Source organism: Camellia sinensis, mitochondrion (genome assembly GCF_055761805.1).
Source record: "Camellia sinensis mitochondrion, complete genome".
NCBI classification, from domain to species: domain Eukaryota; kingdom Viridiplantae; phylum Streptophyta; class Magnoliopsida; order Ericales; family Theaceae; genus Camellia; species Camellia sinensis.
In genome coordinates this window covers 574,894-591,671 of record NC_043914.1, presented here as the reverse complement: position 1 = coordinate 591,671, position 16,778 = coordinate 574,894, and the positions used below count along the sequence as shown (strand labels likewise).

The following is a 16,778-nucleotide window of genomic DNA, read 5'->3' as shown; positions in this document are numbered from 1 at the left end:
GATAACTCGACTGATCCACCCCAAAGTCAGATTCGGGACATTTCGATGATGCAGGGTAGGATTCCGTTCCGAGCCAAACACTTGGTAAGATGGATAGAGCAGGACGATTGGCTGATTATTAGACCCATTCCTCGTGTTTGACGTCTAGGTACTTGAAGTAAGGGAGGAATCTTGTTATTGTTTAATTCGATCTGCTCATGGCACTGAACTGAACTCCTGAACTTCCAGCGTGGGAGGAATATTTGCTTTGTAATTGTCACATTTGCCTAAGAAATGGCACTTATTGGTTCGAACTGGTTATGCCAACCCTATTTCGGCTGTTTTCCCTTCCCTTTTCATCAATGACAACTGGAACAGGAGTCGTTTTACGGGTTAACTGCCCTTAGTATGAATGAGTTAGCACCAGGAGCTTGATTAGGAGAATACAGATTAACAGGTTAACGGAGCTTAACTGCTCTTCCTAGGATTCTTATTATCAATGATAACTAGGAGAACACACAAAGAAGAGTAATTCGTTTGCTGGGAGCAATTAGTATGATAGGAATTGGGCAAAAGGGGGACTAAAAAGATTAATTCATCTTATGTGCCCGGTGCAATCTCCTAGATAGAGGGATTGCGGTTGTTCACTCAAGGCAAGGGGAGCCAAATGAGAACTAGAATCCTTCGCACTGCACTAGCTCGGGCTGAGACCGAACTGAACTTCAGCAGAAAGGAAACCTCACCCAATCTGGTAGGAATGCCTGAAGGAAAGGTAGCCCCGAGGCCTTCTCGATCAAGTTCTTTGTTCACGCGCATTCCTTGATTCTGGTGACCAATTGAATATGGGAGAGGGTCTTGTTCTATCCTGAGAGAGAGGGGACAACCAGACAACAAACAGAACTGCTTTTCGATTTCTTCTTTTCACTTTTCACCTTAGACCAACTGCCAGTACAAGGCAAGGAAGACCACGCAGACTCATTCTGCACAGTCTGATCCAACAGCTAGGAATGGGCCCATAAGAAAGCAAACCCACTTATTGAGCTCCTAGCCCCCGAGGAAGAGAAGAATAGGGTCTTCCCTAGTCATAGAAGGGGAAGCTATGCTAGTCCTGAGAGTCCGTATTTGGTCAACTAATTGATCTATCTCCGAGTGACTTATAAAGAAGAGGAACCTATCCGAGTCCACCAATTCTTGTGTACCATACTAGTCTCGTATCATAGGATTATGAGGATTCTGCTTTTCACATGCATTCTACGTTCAAAATCGTCTACTCTCATTGCTCGATCTCTACTCCCCGAAAAGGTTACTCTCCTTTCTACCGAGCAAGCTCCATTCATGCCCAACCATCGCACACAAGAGACAGCCCTTCGGACCTATGGCGAACCAGTATCGTACTCTAGGGCGGTCTAGTGAGAGCAAATGATCAAGCAAGAATGTGCCTACATCCGCACTTCGTTGACTAGTGAAGGGAGTGAACCCTTGGGGCTAACGTTGCCACTGGGGTCGCTCATCTTACTCTAGGGTAGCACTCTCTATGGAAAGATGAGTAGTTTTGCTTCACTAGCCAAGTCCATGCACCTACAGCTCGATCTACTAGCGCTCTCTTCGATCCTTCCACGTCAAGCCCTCCATTGAGGTTATCCCGGTAAGCCCGATTGTCTTACTGATTCTGTTCCCCAAACAAGAAGCAATTTCTTTCACTAAATAGGTTACATTTGTAGCAGTCCAAGAATTGCTCTATCCCCGAGGTCACTCTCAAGAGTACGACCGGAGGCCCATCTTCTTACTTAACGAGTTTGTGTCGCATAATGTGCCCTTCTTCCTGTGCCAAAGGAGAAAGGAATCTTTTTTTTAACAATGGAATCATGACAAATCTGTACGCGTCTAGTTCCGCTTCTTGCTCTTTTGCAAGAATGCCTTTAGTAGACGATTCGATTGGTCCAACCAACGATTTGAATTCAAAATCCCGGGACAGCTATACCGATGTGTCAACGTCAACGGTACTTCTCTGATCTGATCGAGAAGCATTCTCCAACCTGCTTTTAGTCAGGAATCTCGTAATTCCTTTCCCAATCCTGTTCCCAGGGCAGCGCTCAGTAGCAAACTCTCTTTGCAACCTATACTATAAAGTAGGGGTATTGCTTTCCTATGCACCCATTTCTCTTGCTCGATGGGATATTAAGAAGAAGCAGCAGCCTCAGATGAGGAGATGGCCAAAGATCTATTATCTGTCCCGTTTCCTTTAGCAAGATCCCTCGTGCGAACCCCCTAGCTGTAAACCACCCTTATAATATAATATAATAGAATCAACCTAGCTAGCGGGCCTAAAAGCCCTTCTTTCTAAGCTAAGAATATTAGAATTCTTAGCTCATTCTCACGAAAAAGCCAAAGAGGAAGAAGAGCCTTACCTGCCTTCCAGCCCAACCCTGTCTTCCTCTTCACGATTCGACCCATTCATTGAGAGATGTTGGAGCTTCCTCTATGGGATAAAGGCTGTCCCCTTGTCAAGATGCCCTGGAGATTAATCCAAAGAAGAAGAAGCAGATGGGGAGCTAGACGAAGATCGATTCATTGGCCATTTCCCTTGAGAAAACCCTGGACTTTCGAGCATCGAACTCCTCCTATTCATAATCAAAGAATAGCATAAAACGGCTTCAAACCAGAACAACATACCTATAAAGAACGGCATCCGCGCCCGAAAGCCAAGCCTTCTCACTTCTAGGTCAACCCGGAAAGAACGATCTGCTTTGTACGCCCGCCCCCTCTCTCCTGACATTGCGGAAGTTCCCCTCTTGTCTGGTTTCAAGGTTGAGCTGAATCGTCGACTTCGAACCTTGGCTTTCAAGAATCCATTCTATGCCCCATCTCTCTAATGATAAAATCTATTTGACAGGCCTAAGGGGCATCTCAGTTATTGACACCTAAAGAAAGCGATTTCGAGGCCTACAACCTGCCTAGGAGGAGCAACCGAAGCATCTCACGCGCCCAATGCAAAGTCATTATCCTGGACTCAGATGCTGCAGCTGCTGGATCAGGCTGCTAGATCAGAAGGATCGGACGCGTAAGAAGAAGAAGAGGGCGGATTCGGCTACTGGTGGAATAATTGGTATTTCGCTATCCGTTTCGGCTAGTGTGAAATAGGGTAGCCAGTCGATATCTTAAGATATGGGCATATCAGGATATCCTCAATCGAAATCTCTATTCTTTTTTCTTTTGCCATTTATTTCTTTGTATCCAAATCTCGAGTTTAAAGCATCGAACGTCCCCTTCCCTCCAGATCAGATTGAGCTGGTTTCCCCCTAATCACACTAATCACATAAGAAGAAGGATTGACAGTCTTAAGCCCAAGCTGGTGAATCTCCTCCTAAACAGAGTAACCTCCCCTCTTCGAAATCTGCTTGATGCCAAAAGCACAAGGTTTTCTAAACCAAACCACGATGCCAAACAAAAAGGCTTCTCAAAAAGGTGGGTTGAGAATATTCGTATTAGAACACAGAACGCCGACTGAACTGAGCTCGCTCGGGCAGCTGCCGATGGATAAAGTGGACGAATTGAGATTTGATTCAAATCCAATCTAGAAGAATATCTAGTGTGAGGCCCAAAAGACGCTGTTTCGTTTCCTAAACGCTTCCACTTACGAGCTCACTAAGTTGGATTGCCTTCTTTCCATTCCGCAGGGATGGTGTCCGTCCCCACTCAATCCCCTATTCATATTGCCTTAAGCGTGCTTCCGTTTCCTGGTCTTTGAGTTCCCAAAGTGGGTTTGGTCTGGTCTCTCAAAGTCGTGGTTTTTGTATCGAAATAGACGAACCCTGGCCTATTTCGACGTTGAGAAAAGGGGTATAGAACCCCAGTAATAAGAGGTAGGATAATAGGTTCTCGTACTGTGACCTAGACCCCCAGCTTCCTACCTTCTAGCCCCTCCTAGCATAGTGGAAACCTCACTCGAAAGGATATTAGAGGGCTGCTTTACCACAGGCGAATCGTGGAAAAGCGCGTGAGAGAAGGAACTACGTGAAGACTTTATCAGTCTTACTATAGGATAAGAATATTCGTAACTAAGAGACTGAAAGGAAAGAAGACCTGACTAGGATAGCTTCCTGGCCTAGGTAGTTTGTATGTGGTAGTTAGCTTTCTTTTCCCTAGATTGCTTAGTGCTGAGCTAAGTTCCGCCCTTTCCTATTAGCTATAGTAGGAGGTTGACTATGTCCTCAGACATTGATTGCTAGACGGAATGTAGGATCAACTCCTTTATTATTATTAGTAAGATAGGGCGAGAGAGGAACGAACTGAACCAAGACTCGAAGACAGAAAACGAGAGTGAAGGTCCTTTTTCTCGTTGACTGGCCCTTGTTGCACTTACTTCATCCTTCTGTTTACTTCACTCTTGCTGAAGTTTGTTTACCGCCCGCTTTTTCCCTATTAGTAAGTTCCCTCTCTTTCTTTCCCTTCTGTCCCCCCGGGTTTCTGATTCAGCGACCGACCACTTTAGTAGCATTCTCTTTCTGATTCCTACGGGGAAGCATCCTCCCTTTAAGAGCTAGCACGGGCTAGAGGGTATCCCGCTTTTTGACATACGCGAATGGGGCCAATCAGTAAGAGGCCCGCAGGAGACTGACTTTGGAGGGCAGTACGATAACCTCGTAGACAAATCCTACCTCTTATTACACGGCTGATCCTTCTGAGCTAGCAGCTGCAGACTCGGAGACACCTCCAGATCCGGAAAACGAAACCAGGACTTTCAAATGGGGCGCACGGCAAGAAAACACAACTCTTAGGGTAGAGCGAAAATACATATGATTTTAGTAGTAGAAATCGGACGATTATCAATACTAAAGAAAACTACATATACAGACTAACAGCTGGAGCGAATCATGCTATTTACGATGTTCTGGACAAACAAAAGAAATGATGAAATGACGTAAAGTGAGATGCGATGCCAACAATACGACACATCCATCAACAGAGTCCACATAACAAAGTCAAAACAAAGGAAGCAAGGCAAGAGGCCAAAAAAGCGGAAAGCAAAGAGGGGGCGGGGAGCTGAGCTGGTATACTTGGGGCACATCATCGGCTCATCCGGAGTCAAGATAGATCCTGAGAAGACGAAGTCTGTCCGGGAATGGCCAACCCCCAAGTCGCTGACGGAGGTAAGGAGTTTCCTCGGCATGACCCTCCGCACTAAAGATTAATAAAGAACTACTCCCGCTTGATCTTACTCGGGGCCCAGAAAAGAAACAGACCTTTCGATGGGGAGAGGATCCAGAGCGTGCGTTCCAGGCACTTAAGGAGAAAAGTCTGCGAAGCACCGGTTCTGGCCATGCCAAACGTTCAAAAGCCGTTCGAAATCAAGACGGACGCTTCTGCTCATGCTTTGGGAGCCGTTTTATGGCAAGACGGCCGAGTGGTCGCGTACCACAGCGAGATGTTCAATACAGCCGTCTTAAACTATCCCACATACGAGAAGGAGATGTACACGAGAGTGCTGGCTGTGAAAGACTGGAGGCACTATTTGCTCGGGAAGGAGACGCTTTACGAATAGGCCACTCTGATCAACAAGCCCCTTCAGTATCTACAGATGCAGTCCAAGCTTCAGGAGGCGCGTCATATGAAGTGAGTTTCAGTTCCTGCAACGGTTCGAGTTGGTGATCAAGTACAAGAAAAGAAGGGCCAACGACGGTTGCTTTCTGTATAGCCTGGCCTGGCATGTGGCCTCGTAGCAAGCAATATACTCAGCGTGTGTAGAGGAAGAAGCTGTGACTCTTTCTCACTCTTCCACGAAATGGCGCTGCCGGTAAGCAGGAAGACGTATCCTGATGTCGATTTCCTGGTGTCTGGGTACCCAGCGTAATCGGAGTCCGAATATCCGACGATCCCCAGTATATCGGATCGCCTTTATGTGATCATTTAGTCTCTGGTCCCCTGAAGATACCTCATTACTTTGAAGGCAGCTTTCCAATGCTCCATGCCTGGGTGACTTTGGTATCTACCTAGTAAACCCACAGCATAGACAATGTCCGGCCGTGTACACGTCTGGGCGTACATCAAGCTTCCAACAGCAGAAGCATATGGAATGCCCTTTATCTTATTTTTTTCTATATCGCTCCTCGGGCACTGCGAAACACTGAGCCTGTCTCCCTTCTGTACAGGTGCCATACTGGGGTTGCTGTGCTGTATACCTTACCTCTCTAAGACTTTTGGGATTTAGGCCTTCTGAGATAGTCTGAGGATACCTCTGGAAATGTCTTTGTGAATCTCAATGCCAATGACATATGAAGCTCACCCATATCCTTCATCTCAAAGTTCCTTATGAGGCGTATCGTGCAACAGCCCCAGATCACTGAAGCAGTATGTCGTCAACATATAGGACTAGAAAGAGAAACTTGCTCCCACTTTAGGTATATATACTGATATATACTGTTTTCCTTAAACCCAACAGTCATTCTCAAGAAAATACAGCACATAATGCGGTTTCCTTGGGTAAAGATAAGAGTGAGTGGGGAAGGAAGGAATAGGCTCAAGTAAAAGCGGAGGGTCCGAACAGAAGGAGAAAAAGCTCAAGAGAGGATAGAGGACCGGTTCTCGTTATCGGTCTTTTATTACACCATTAAGAGAAAGGTTGTTGTTCTCTTTCATAGCTCTAGCTGTATGGCTGGACCGGTTGGTTGAACCTGGCTGCTCTACGTACACTCCCTTTTTGAGAGCAATCAGTTCCTGCCCTTGCCCAAAAAAGCAAGAGAAATTAAACCAAATGCAATCAATCGTCAGACCGCCTGAAGTCACTCTTTCTGTTTAGCTTTTCCAGGCATACAATCAACACTTAAAAAATAAAAGGTAGGTGCCCTTCTATTGATCGATTCGCCTAAACGAGTTTCACACACAAATTCGTTAAGAACACAACCCTAATATGAAAGGCTGTGGATATAGTCTACATCGGCGTATTAGTCATAGGAAGAGGAACAAGACCATCCGCTAGGTCCCGGGACCCTGTGCTATGATTAATAATCTCTTTCGATCTACTCCGAACTAGTCTTTGGTCTATGATCTCTCATCCATGGTATCTCTTCCCGCTTTTGCTATTGATCCTTTCCTTCCCATCGCTTTCCGTAGGTTTCTGAACTGGTAGCTTCGTCCCTTCCCTCATCGCCACCTCTGTACCTGCCCTGCTCGTTCCCGCCAGCCAAGCAGGTATTGAAAATAGTCAAAGCACCCTGAACCGGACCAAGCAAGCACCCTTGGCTTGGGGCACCTTCTATAACCTTAAAGTACAAAGAAGGCCAATCCAGTTCTATACGAAAAACCAGACACCCGCTGCAGGAATCTGGTATTGGAGTCCCGCATCGAACTATGAAACCCGGTATTTTTCATTAAAATCGATTTTACCTCGGGTGACTAAGCTCAAAAGTGGAATCGTTTAGAAACCCCCGTATTTTTCATTAAAAAAGAGCGATTTAAGCATTCACAAACTAGAAGCTATGAGGATCTTGTGCTTGAACTTTCAGGAATTCTTAAACCTGATTCGCCCCCGCCCGAAAGGTAATTTCTAGAAGTGAAAACGAATTGATATACCTTGGTTAGTCCTTGATTGGGTTAGTTTTCAGTTAGCGTTCAGGGAATCATATTCTTTCTCCCTTAGCCGCTCACCGATAGCCAAGTCAGTGATGAATATGAGCGCAATCCAGTACCCTTATTCCCCGCACGCTCGTTAGCTGGGCCCCTGATCCGCATAGACCAATAGATTGAGACAAAGCGGTCTTCTCTGCTCACTAAGCAGAATTCGTTATTGGCAAGATGATATGCTACTCTCTACTCCAAAGGGGGCTAAAACAGTGGTTGGCCTATGTGAAATGGTACGCAGAGGTCGGGATGTCTCCAGAGGTGATATCGAACAGTCTGCCTCTGACCGTACCACGCCTTCTATTTAGAATGCCAAGCCCTTGCTCCCAAGGCGAGGAAACCAATCCAATCCTGCCCTAGCCGGGGCTCCCCGCTTGCTTATCCCAATTCTAGCGTCCCATTCATTCCCAGTCCAGATAATCTTCAGGATCTAGAACTAAGACTGGACCAGGTATAGCGGGCACCCCTTCCGAAATCAATCCTCTGATTGCCATATATAATCTAAGTGATTCAAGGAAGGCTTCTCAGTTCCTACTATACCAGTGCAGCAGGCACCCAATGCACCTCCAGCTCCTGCTCCTATAGTCATTAAAGTAGGCACATTTTAGTTCTGGGTTATAGGACCTTGGTAACTTGGCTCGGTGAGCGTAGCTAACTTGCTTGTTGAATGAGTAAGGCCCTTAGGTAGGGGTAGAGTAAGCAGAGTAAGCAACAAGCCCCTACTGCTTGACCAACAATAGCAGTTGTTGAGCCAGTAGCTATAGATCGAGATCGAGAGCCGGATGCACCAGTAGTCAAGTCATAGCCAGTTTACCATCACTATAAAGGGCAGAGGTAGCCGCATATGATCAACCACCAAACGTAGATTAGTTCGATCAGCCCACAGAATTCTGTGCACAGCTTCGAGATGAGGGATACGTGGAGACTGCATAAATTGACTAAGGACACCAACTGCATATACCACAACTTCTATTTAGAATGCCAGTCTGAATAGCAGATGCTTTCCCGCAACCTTCTTTCTCTAGCTCTCTTTTCTTACTTTTGCCTCAAGTGAGATCACACAAGTAGGAATTGAACCTACGACCAGAGCTCCAAAGTGTGAGAAAAAGGACCAAAACAGGAACAAAGAACGAGAAGTGAAAATGCACTAAGAACGAGGCAAGACGTTTAGCGATTAGCCCGGTAAGCTTGCATTGCTCCATCCTGTCAGCCCATATCCGGTCTTTCTTGCGCTTGTCTGACAGTTAGTTCGATCCATTAGGTTCTGCCTTGTAGGAGGGAAAGCCCTTTCCTGCCTTTAGTAGGGTGGACCATTTATGCTATGTCATAATAGATTCAAAGAGAAGAGCTAGGACGAGGAGTTCAAGAAGAAGAAGATTGCTAAATCAGATCTGGAAACCTGGACTCTGTCCCCCTTCGCTTATGGAAGTCCTCGTGGGCTTGGTTCTAGGAGAATTGTGCCGTCAGAGGCAAAAGCAGTAGCTAATGGAAAGGAAGGACAAGACCTGTGAGCAATATTTCGAGTTATGCACAAAATGCCTATTTTATTAGCTTCAAACAAGAGTCTTATCTTAAGAAGTGTGAGACAAAAGCTTTTAAAAAACCAAACCAGGAGATTGCCATATCAATCGAATCCACCCTTTGACACCAAAGAAGCAACGGACGATGATTGAGCTTGGTACCTGTCCCTGCAGGTCGGGTATGAGAACGAATCCCTAGGCTTTCCAACAGTAAGGGGCTTCCCGAAGATTCACTTGTTGTTCTTAGTTGCCTGGCTCTCTCCTCTTTCTCTTGTTCCAGTCCCCTAAAGCAATACTTCCAATGAGAGGTGCGAGGAGGGAAAGACTTGATATGGGCTTGTTGGCGTCTTAAACCCCACTTTCGAGACCACTTAGGATCTTATTTCTATTGTTTGAAGGTCCGTCGTGTTGGCTGGCTCAGATACTACTTACTCTCTTTTTTAGCAGGGACATCCTAAAACGACTAAGCTATACCTTTTTCAAATCCAGCCCCAAAAGCAAACTTATTAGTGTCGTTCAGATCGCGCGCGACAAGGAAATCTGCACCAGACAGCCCGCCTAGTGACTGTCTCAACCCCTCATGTGGGATAACCTAATGATGCGGGTCAATATCTGAATGGAGGTACATTAACCCGAGGTGGAATCCTAGGCATCCTTGCTCTAGGGCATAAGCGTATATGCGATTCCGGGATATAGCCGGATATAGCCTTCTTCTCGAACTCCAAGCATTTGGTATGTCAAAAATAACGGGCCCTGTCAGATGCCTCCTGTGGAAGATATACCGAACTGCTACCTCTCTACGGACCTTCTGGCATGGCTTCTTTCTTCTCTTTTTGAAAAGCCTTTCATCCCAGGCTCTTTCTTCGGTGCTTCTTCAAAGCCTGCCTACTTAGCCGACTATCTATGGCTGCCTATGTGGAAATAAGGAAATTCGTTTCCTGCTATGGATGATCGATCTCTCTTTCAATACTTCCTATCTTCCTGCTCGGGAAATTGAGATTATATAAGAGAGTATATAAGATAAGAAAATAATTCCTCGTTCGCTAGGTTTCCTTTTCTGTTCAGAATGGAGACAGGGGGGTACTGCCACTGGTGAAACTACGTCGGGGAACTATTATCCAGTAGGGGCTGCTCTCTGCTTTCGTTATTAGAGAAAGGGGAAAGGGCTTTTTCAGCTTGCTGACTAGGGCTCATGATGTGTTATTGACCACATAAGAATCTTTCTTTTACCGAGCAAGGAGAGCCTATCCCTATAGACAGTGCCCATGCCCGCTCAGCTTTTGGGCAACGTTTTACTTCCTTAGAAGAAAAAGGTGCAAAGTGAAATCAATAGGCACCGTGCTTTCCTTTTCTCTCACTCCATCGATGGTTTGGCTTCCTCGCTATCAATCAATAGAAGAAATAGAGTTTAGTCTCTCTTCTTTTGGGGACTTCCTCCAGCAATGAATAGGTATTCCTACTTGTTTGTCGAGACCAGCTAGCTTATGCTCTTTCCTATCTCAACGAGTCTCTGTCTTTCGGGAAAGTCAAAAGCTCGACTCTTTGGACCACACCATTGCCATGGAATTGTCCTCGAGCGGCATATAAGTATTAATCCATCTGTAGCTTTCCTTCGATTCTCTTTCTATATCTATATTTTTCCCTTGGATCCTTCTCACATTCATCACGCGTCCATCGACGCCTACGAGTCTCTCGCTATTGTTCTTTTGCTCCCTCATCTATCACTGGTCTTTGCTCAGGCCTTCTAGTCCCTTCGTGGGGTCTTCGCCGAACCTATAGTCATGTTTGTTGGATATGGTGCGGAAGAGCCTGAATCCATGTATCTATCCATTTGTCGATGCCTGCTGCTTCATCAGCACATTTCCATTACTGCAGCACACTCGAAGCAAGCATAAAGGGATGCTTTCTGGTTAGCAAACTGAAGGCTTCCACTCTATCTATATCCTTTGCCCTTTCACCCGGATCGGTTGCTACCTTCTCTCTTCTAAAGGTGATGGCTTTGCTAGCACTATCTGATTTTCTCATTTCTATCGAAGGTACGCCGGGATCTTCCTTTCATCGGTGGCTTGCTGCTTTCTTGTCGGCACCTTCCCTCAGGTCAGTTCAGTAGTAGATGGCTTCCGTACCCAACTTTAGAGAGGGTACGAAAAGGTTTTGGAAGTTCAGGACCCTTCTGTGCCCGTTGGGTGAATACTTGCTTGATATAAGAGTAACCAATTCTCCAATCGACGTTGTTCGTCGTTTGTGGTTCTGATTCTTCTTCAGAAGTACGATTTGATACTGGTTTCGTCCGTCCGCAACGTAAATAAAGTCAGATTTCGAGAGACAATTCACTTCTTAGATATGGGGTATTCTACCCCCTATTTACTCTAACCCCCCTCTACAGGATGGCTATTCTTGATCGGCGCCTCGTTACTTCTTAGGACCTTCAATCAAGATTTTCCTTGCAAGCAGATTCCCCAGCTCCTGAATAGGTGCTGCAAATCTTAATGTATGGAAGACTACCTGCGACTATATTGAGGAGTAAGGAAAGGGCTTCCATGACAATGAGGTCATTCTTGCATGGGCTTGGGATTGCCTCAAGAGAGGAATTCATGGGCTAGGCTTGCAGGCGCGTCTTCTTATGTTTGCTACAATGCATGTTTTAGGCCTTGAAAGAGACCTTTTGGTGTGCCAATGCCTTATAGCGGAGTACGCAGGATGAAAAAAGTCTTTTCTTAGTACGAAACTCATTCTTTAGCGAAATCGGGTGTGGTGCTTTCGCTCTATTCAAAAGGAATGGTCTCAGGGCCGTCCCCAAGCAATGCCCTCTTCATCTTGCCTCACGTGTGCTGCTTTCCCTTTTTTCAGCTCAGCTGGCTGCTTTCGTCATTGGTAGATGTTATATCAGACTACTCAGACGATCAAGTCTGCTTTCTTTTCGTGTTGTTAGGATGGACATAGATCGATCGCCCTTTTTCTTCTTTATCGTGAGCTCGGTTTAATAGAGAAGTAAAGACTAAGGTTTAAATATCCTAGGGTTCATTTCTCCTCTATGAATAAAGGAAATCCCAAGTCAAGGAAAAGATCCCCGACGTCCTCCTTCTTCTGCATCTATTGAGCTCAGTGCCTGAGTCTCCCCTATCTCCGCCTGCGGATAAGGGTTTAGCTGTTAATATAGTAATAGAGCTTAAAGGCCTTAAATTAAAGGCTGGGTCGTGTGGTCTTTCATGAAGAAGTGGAAAGCTTGCCCTTTTCTGTCTGTCCTGAAAGTTGAGAAAAGGTCTCTCGAGCCAGGTTTCTAAGATTCAAGTCTATGGGAAAGCTAGGATTAGGCTAAGAGGTGCTCGTACTTCCCTCCAAAGCACGAAGAAGAAGAGACTGCCATCCAGGAATAAGAAAGATTGAGTATATGGAATTCTTAAACCTCGGGTATTGGAGTCCAGAAAGTCCCGTTGCCACATCGAGATATGAAAGACCGTCTTTTTCGCTTAAATGGAGTTTTCCCTCCGTGGAGTGGGATCAAAAGGCTACGCTCCTTTCGAAAACACCGGCTTCAAAAGAGCTCTTTAAGCAATACACAAATGTTTAAAGCGCTAAGGATTAAATCCAGCCAATAATTGGCTACCCTGTTACGAAGAGACCACCCAACTTCTAAGATGGAGGGGCTCCATTCTAGATCATCTTCTGGAAGCGTATAACAAACTAAACCCCACCTTCACCGAAGGCATGTTCGGGGAGGAGCCCTTTTTCACTCTTGCTATAATCACTTCAACTGCGGTATAGTGGTACGGAAAAACCTTCTGTATAAAGTTCGAAATGGTGAATTGAGGTAGAGTAGACCGATGATCCTGTAGTCATTTGGCCTTCTCATTAAGAGACTTTAACAGATCTTGAAAGAGGCCTTGTATTCTTTGAATACTTTGGACCTCTTTAAAGAGGCCCAGTAGCTCCTCCGTTGATTTAGAGCTAGACCCCACCTCTAGCTCTTCCTGGGCCAGTCGCTTTGCCAAAGCCGAATAATCCAAACTTGGAAAGTGGATTTGGGGAAAGCGTTTGGTAACGCTGGGTCGATTACAGTACGCGCGAAGGCGAGCTTCAATGCTAGCTTCAATGCCAGCCTCGATCCTTTTTTTTGTAAGGGGCGTCTCCAGCCCCCCGCGCTCCTCCTGCTCGTGAGCCAGATGAGATGATGATGCGTGGGCCTGCGCCTCTTGAGAGAGGGGCGATTGTGCATGCACATCGTGGTCCTGCGGAAGCCCCTCTTGAACCCCCCCCTAAAAAGGGAGCTACCGCCTCGAACAATTCCATTAATGGGAAAGTCATTGTTGATTGTTCAATTTCCAGTTTCTATAGAATGAGCACTGTAAACTATCTGCTTCAAAAAGAGAGTTGTAAGAATGAAACTTCAACCTTCTTTCTTTCTGGATATCCAATATCCGGACAACGAACTGCTACCGGGTATGCATGGGTCAGCAGGATCAACAGGATCTACTGAATTCACAGCTTCATAAAGTTTGAATCCAGCTACCTCGGATGGGAGTATCGGGAGGGAAACAAGCCTGGACAATTGAATGAAAGGTCGAGGACGCGGATCTTTTCTGTTTCAGATCTTGGATCATGGTGTTCAATTGTTCCATTTCCATTTTTTCTCTCATGTGGAAATCCCGGCAGTTCCTATAGGACGCAGCAATCTTTTTTTTTCACTAAAAAAATAAAAAAGAGCTTCATCGGGATTGGTTTCACAGCTTCCATTCAAAATGGAATGATTCCTCTTCAATGAATGACTAAAGGGCATACGTCCGGGGGCATAATCGGATGCCAGCCGAGCGGGGTCGACCGTATAGATCGACTTTTTTAATCCGCTTAGAGCCCTCCTCCGCCCCTCCGCCTCTTTTCGCGCCTCTCCATGTCTTTCTGAATACACTTATCCATTTCCCCCTCCCAATAATTGAGCATCCCTTTATAATAGCGAAGGCGTTTAACGGTTTTTTTGAGCTCTTCCTGCTCCTTCGATAATGAGAAAAAAGGGCGAGGCTCCGGCGCAGGCTCAGCAGGAGGGGCCGGCGCAGGCTCAGCAGGAGGGGCCGGCTCAGGCTCAGCAGGAGGGGGGCCGTTGAGATCTAGCCCCGGCTCAGGAGCTGGAGGTTGGTTTAGATCGAGCTCCGGGCGCCCCGAACTCGAAGGCCCGGCATCGCTTCCGCCGCCTCCAACGGAAAGAGGGAGTCTGTCCATGGAAGACAGAATCCAATCGATCCAGTCCACAGAGAAAACAAAGAAAGGCCAAGTAAAGCCCCATGCAAGCATCAGGAACGAAATCAAGAAGAAAATAAAGTGAATAAATTATTATTAGAATCGCTTTTCTTTCCATAGCGCAAGTCCTTCCAGTATCTATAGAATGAGCACTGTAAACTATCTGCTTCAAAAAGAGAGTTGTAAGAATCAAACTTCTTCGATCGGAATACGGATGAGATCAAAAAGGCCGGGCAAACGATGCAATAGCTTCGGTTAGAGCAAAGCCCATATTCCTTTCCTGAGAGTCCTCTTTTCTTCGAAGTACTGCTTGCCATGGCCAGTTGTTCCAGTTGTCATCTTTATCTGAGGCGCAGGTTTCATATCCTTAAGTCTATTCATGTGGTTAAGAAAGTCTTCGTTTTCTCGAAGTATTTGTATTTGTTGAAAAATTTGAGAATTGGTTTTTTCGATGATAAGAGAATCGAGAATACTTTCCCTTTTTAGAGCGTATAAGGGGGGGTCGAATTCCAAACCCTTTCTCTCGAGTATACCCATTACCAAAAAATGGACGTCACTTTGGGACACATGCGGATAGCCGCCCCGCGTGGCTAAAAGTAAGCCAAAAGAGCTCAAACTCTTTTTTTTTAGTTCAACTGAGAAACTCGAGTCTTATAAAAGACGCCACTCTACGAGGGAAGTCCCCGGGTCGAGTCTTTGCGAGTTCATCCCAAACAAAGCGAATCCCTTCTGGTCGGGAAGATGCAGATAAAACGCCAATAGCCTGATGTCAGCTTCTACGGCAAAAGCTTTAAAGAAGAGAGCTATCAACGCTAATAATAATAAACATTTCATAAGAAAATCCAATTTTTTATTTTAAATCTCAAAGGTATAGGTGAAATTTTGAACAGTCATTTCAATCTTTTTCTTCCAAGAAAGAGAAATCCCGAAAAATCCGTCAATAAATGACGAACTCCATTATACAGATGATAGGACAGGGCTAAGGCAGTAATCTCGACGGAGATTAGGATGAGCTTATTTGAATAAAATAAGAATTGGTAGAAATTCGCATAGGTGAAGCAAATCAAACCGATTTTCAGACAAAGAAGATAAAAAAACAAAACTATAGTGGCTAGGAAAGCTCCGGAGATTCTATGGGAAATTGGAAACGTCGAAGTGAGCTGTGGCTTATAAATAGGAAGATGAGGAGATAACGGGCGAAGGATATTCATGATATTAGGTTGGACTTATGTTCATTCGCTCTGGAGAGCGGTATACCGGGAAGAAAGAAGCCCTTATTGGATTTGTACCGATGATTGAAGCCTATTTCTTAGGGCTAGAGCGTGACTCTTGTTTTTAAAGCACTAAGTTACTTACGGAATCTCAAATATAGCTCGCGAAAGCTACTTTCTTTTACTTACGAAATTAGATTAGATATCCAGAGTGTTGTCCCTTTTTTTTTGCTTTTTTTAGTCTTCTCCTTTATTCCCGTAACACTAAGATAGCTTTTCTGAAAAAAGTGAACTTAGAAAAGAGCATCTTTGGTGAAAGAAAGAGTGGTTAGGTCAGACGCACTTCAATCCAAAGAAGCAAAACGAATCTCTTTTTCTTTTCTTTCTATAAGAAATTCCGTCTTGGATCAGTCAATACTCCGTATTGCCTAGTTCCACGACCAGTCGTGCTAACAACATTCTAGAAAGCGGAAGGCGGGTATGGGCACTCAAGTCAGAAGCTAACTTGCGAAGGATATTAATGATGCTCGTTTTAAAGATATTCATGAGTTGTGTTGTATTTTGGATCGCTATTTCCTGCTCCGTCTGTGCCAATACTCCTAAGTTGGTGGCTACTTCTCCCACTCGTCAAGGCAAAACAGAAGCGAAACGATTGCCAAGGGAGACCGGCTCAACGAGCACCTGAACCGGATTCAAGAAGTGGATTTGCTCACAGCTTCTCCTTCGCTGACTAGAAAGACAACTAGAAAGCCGGTCGGATAGCCCCTTCTTCTTCTGCCTAAGAAAGAGTCCCGCAAAGATAAAGATAAGAGAAGAGGCTGAGATATCGCCCATTCCATTACTTCGACTGAGTTACCTGTCTTTTCACTTCGACGGAGCGGAATCTGTCCTTTTCCATAGGAGGGATGGAATGTACGCCTTGCCCACTGTCTTTGAATAATGCTAAATTCCAGGGCCTAAAAGACTGCTTATTATAAGCATTTCTTTGACCGATAGTACTTCTATCCCACTTGAATAAAACTTTTTGGGAACAGACTCACTCGACCAAAGGGAAGAGGAAGCGGGAAAACTCACTGCGGTAAGTAACTCACTCTTGACTTGACTAGAGCATTGATTCGGACTAGACGGACTACTGAATCTTGACTTGAGCATTTTAAAATCCCCGTCTTTTGGGCTTGTTTGTCAACCAAGATGGGAATTCCATTTGATCAAAGTGCCC

The 16,778-nt window shown here is 45.3% G+C and overlaps 1 protein-coding gene across 1 annotated transcript; it reads right to left on the bottom strand.

The window, feature by feature from the left end:
* Nucleotides 1-15,238: 15,238 nt before the first annotated feature.
* sdh3 (succinate dehydrogenase subunit 3) lies at nt 15,239-15,559 on the bottom strand. Its single transcript has one exon. The coding sequence runs from the start codon at nt 15,557-15,559 to the stop codon at nt 15,239-15,241; it is 321 nt and encodes a 106-aa protein (YP_009676250.1).
* Nucleotides 15,560-16,778: the final 1,219 nt, after the last annotated feature.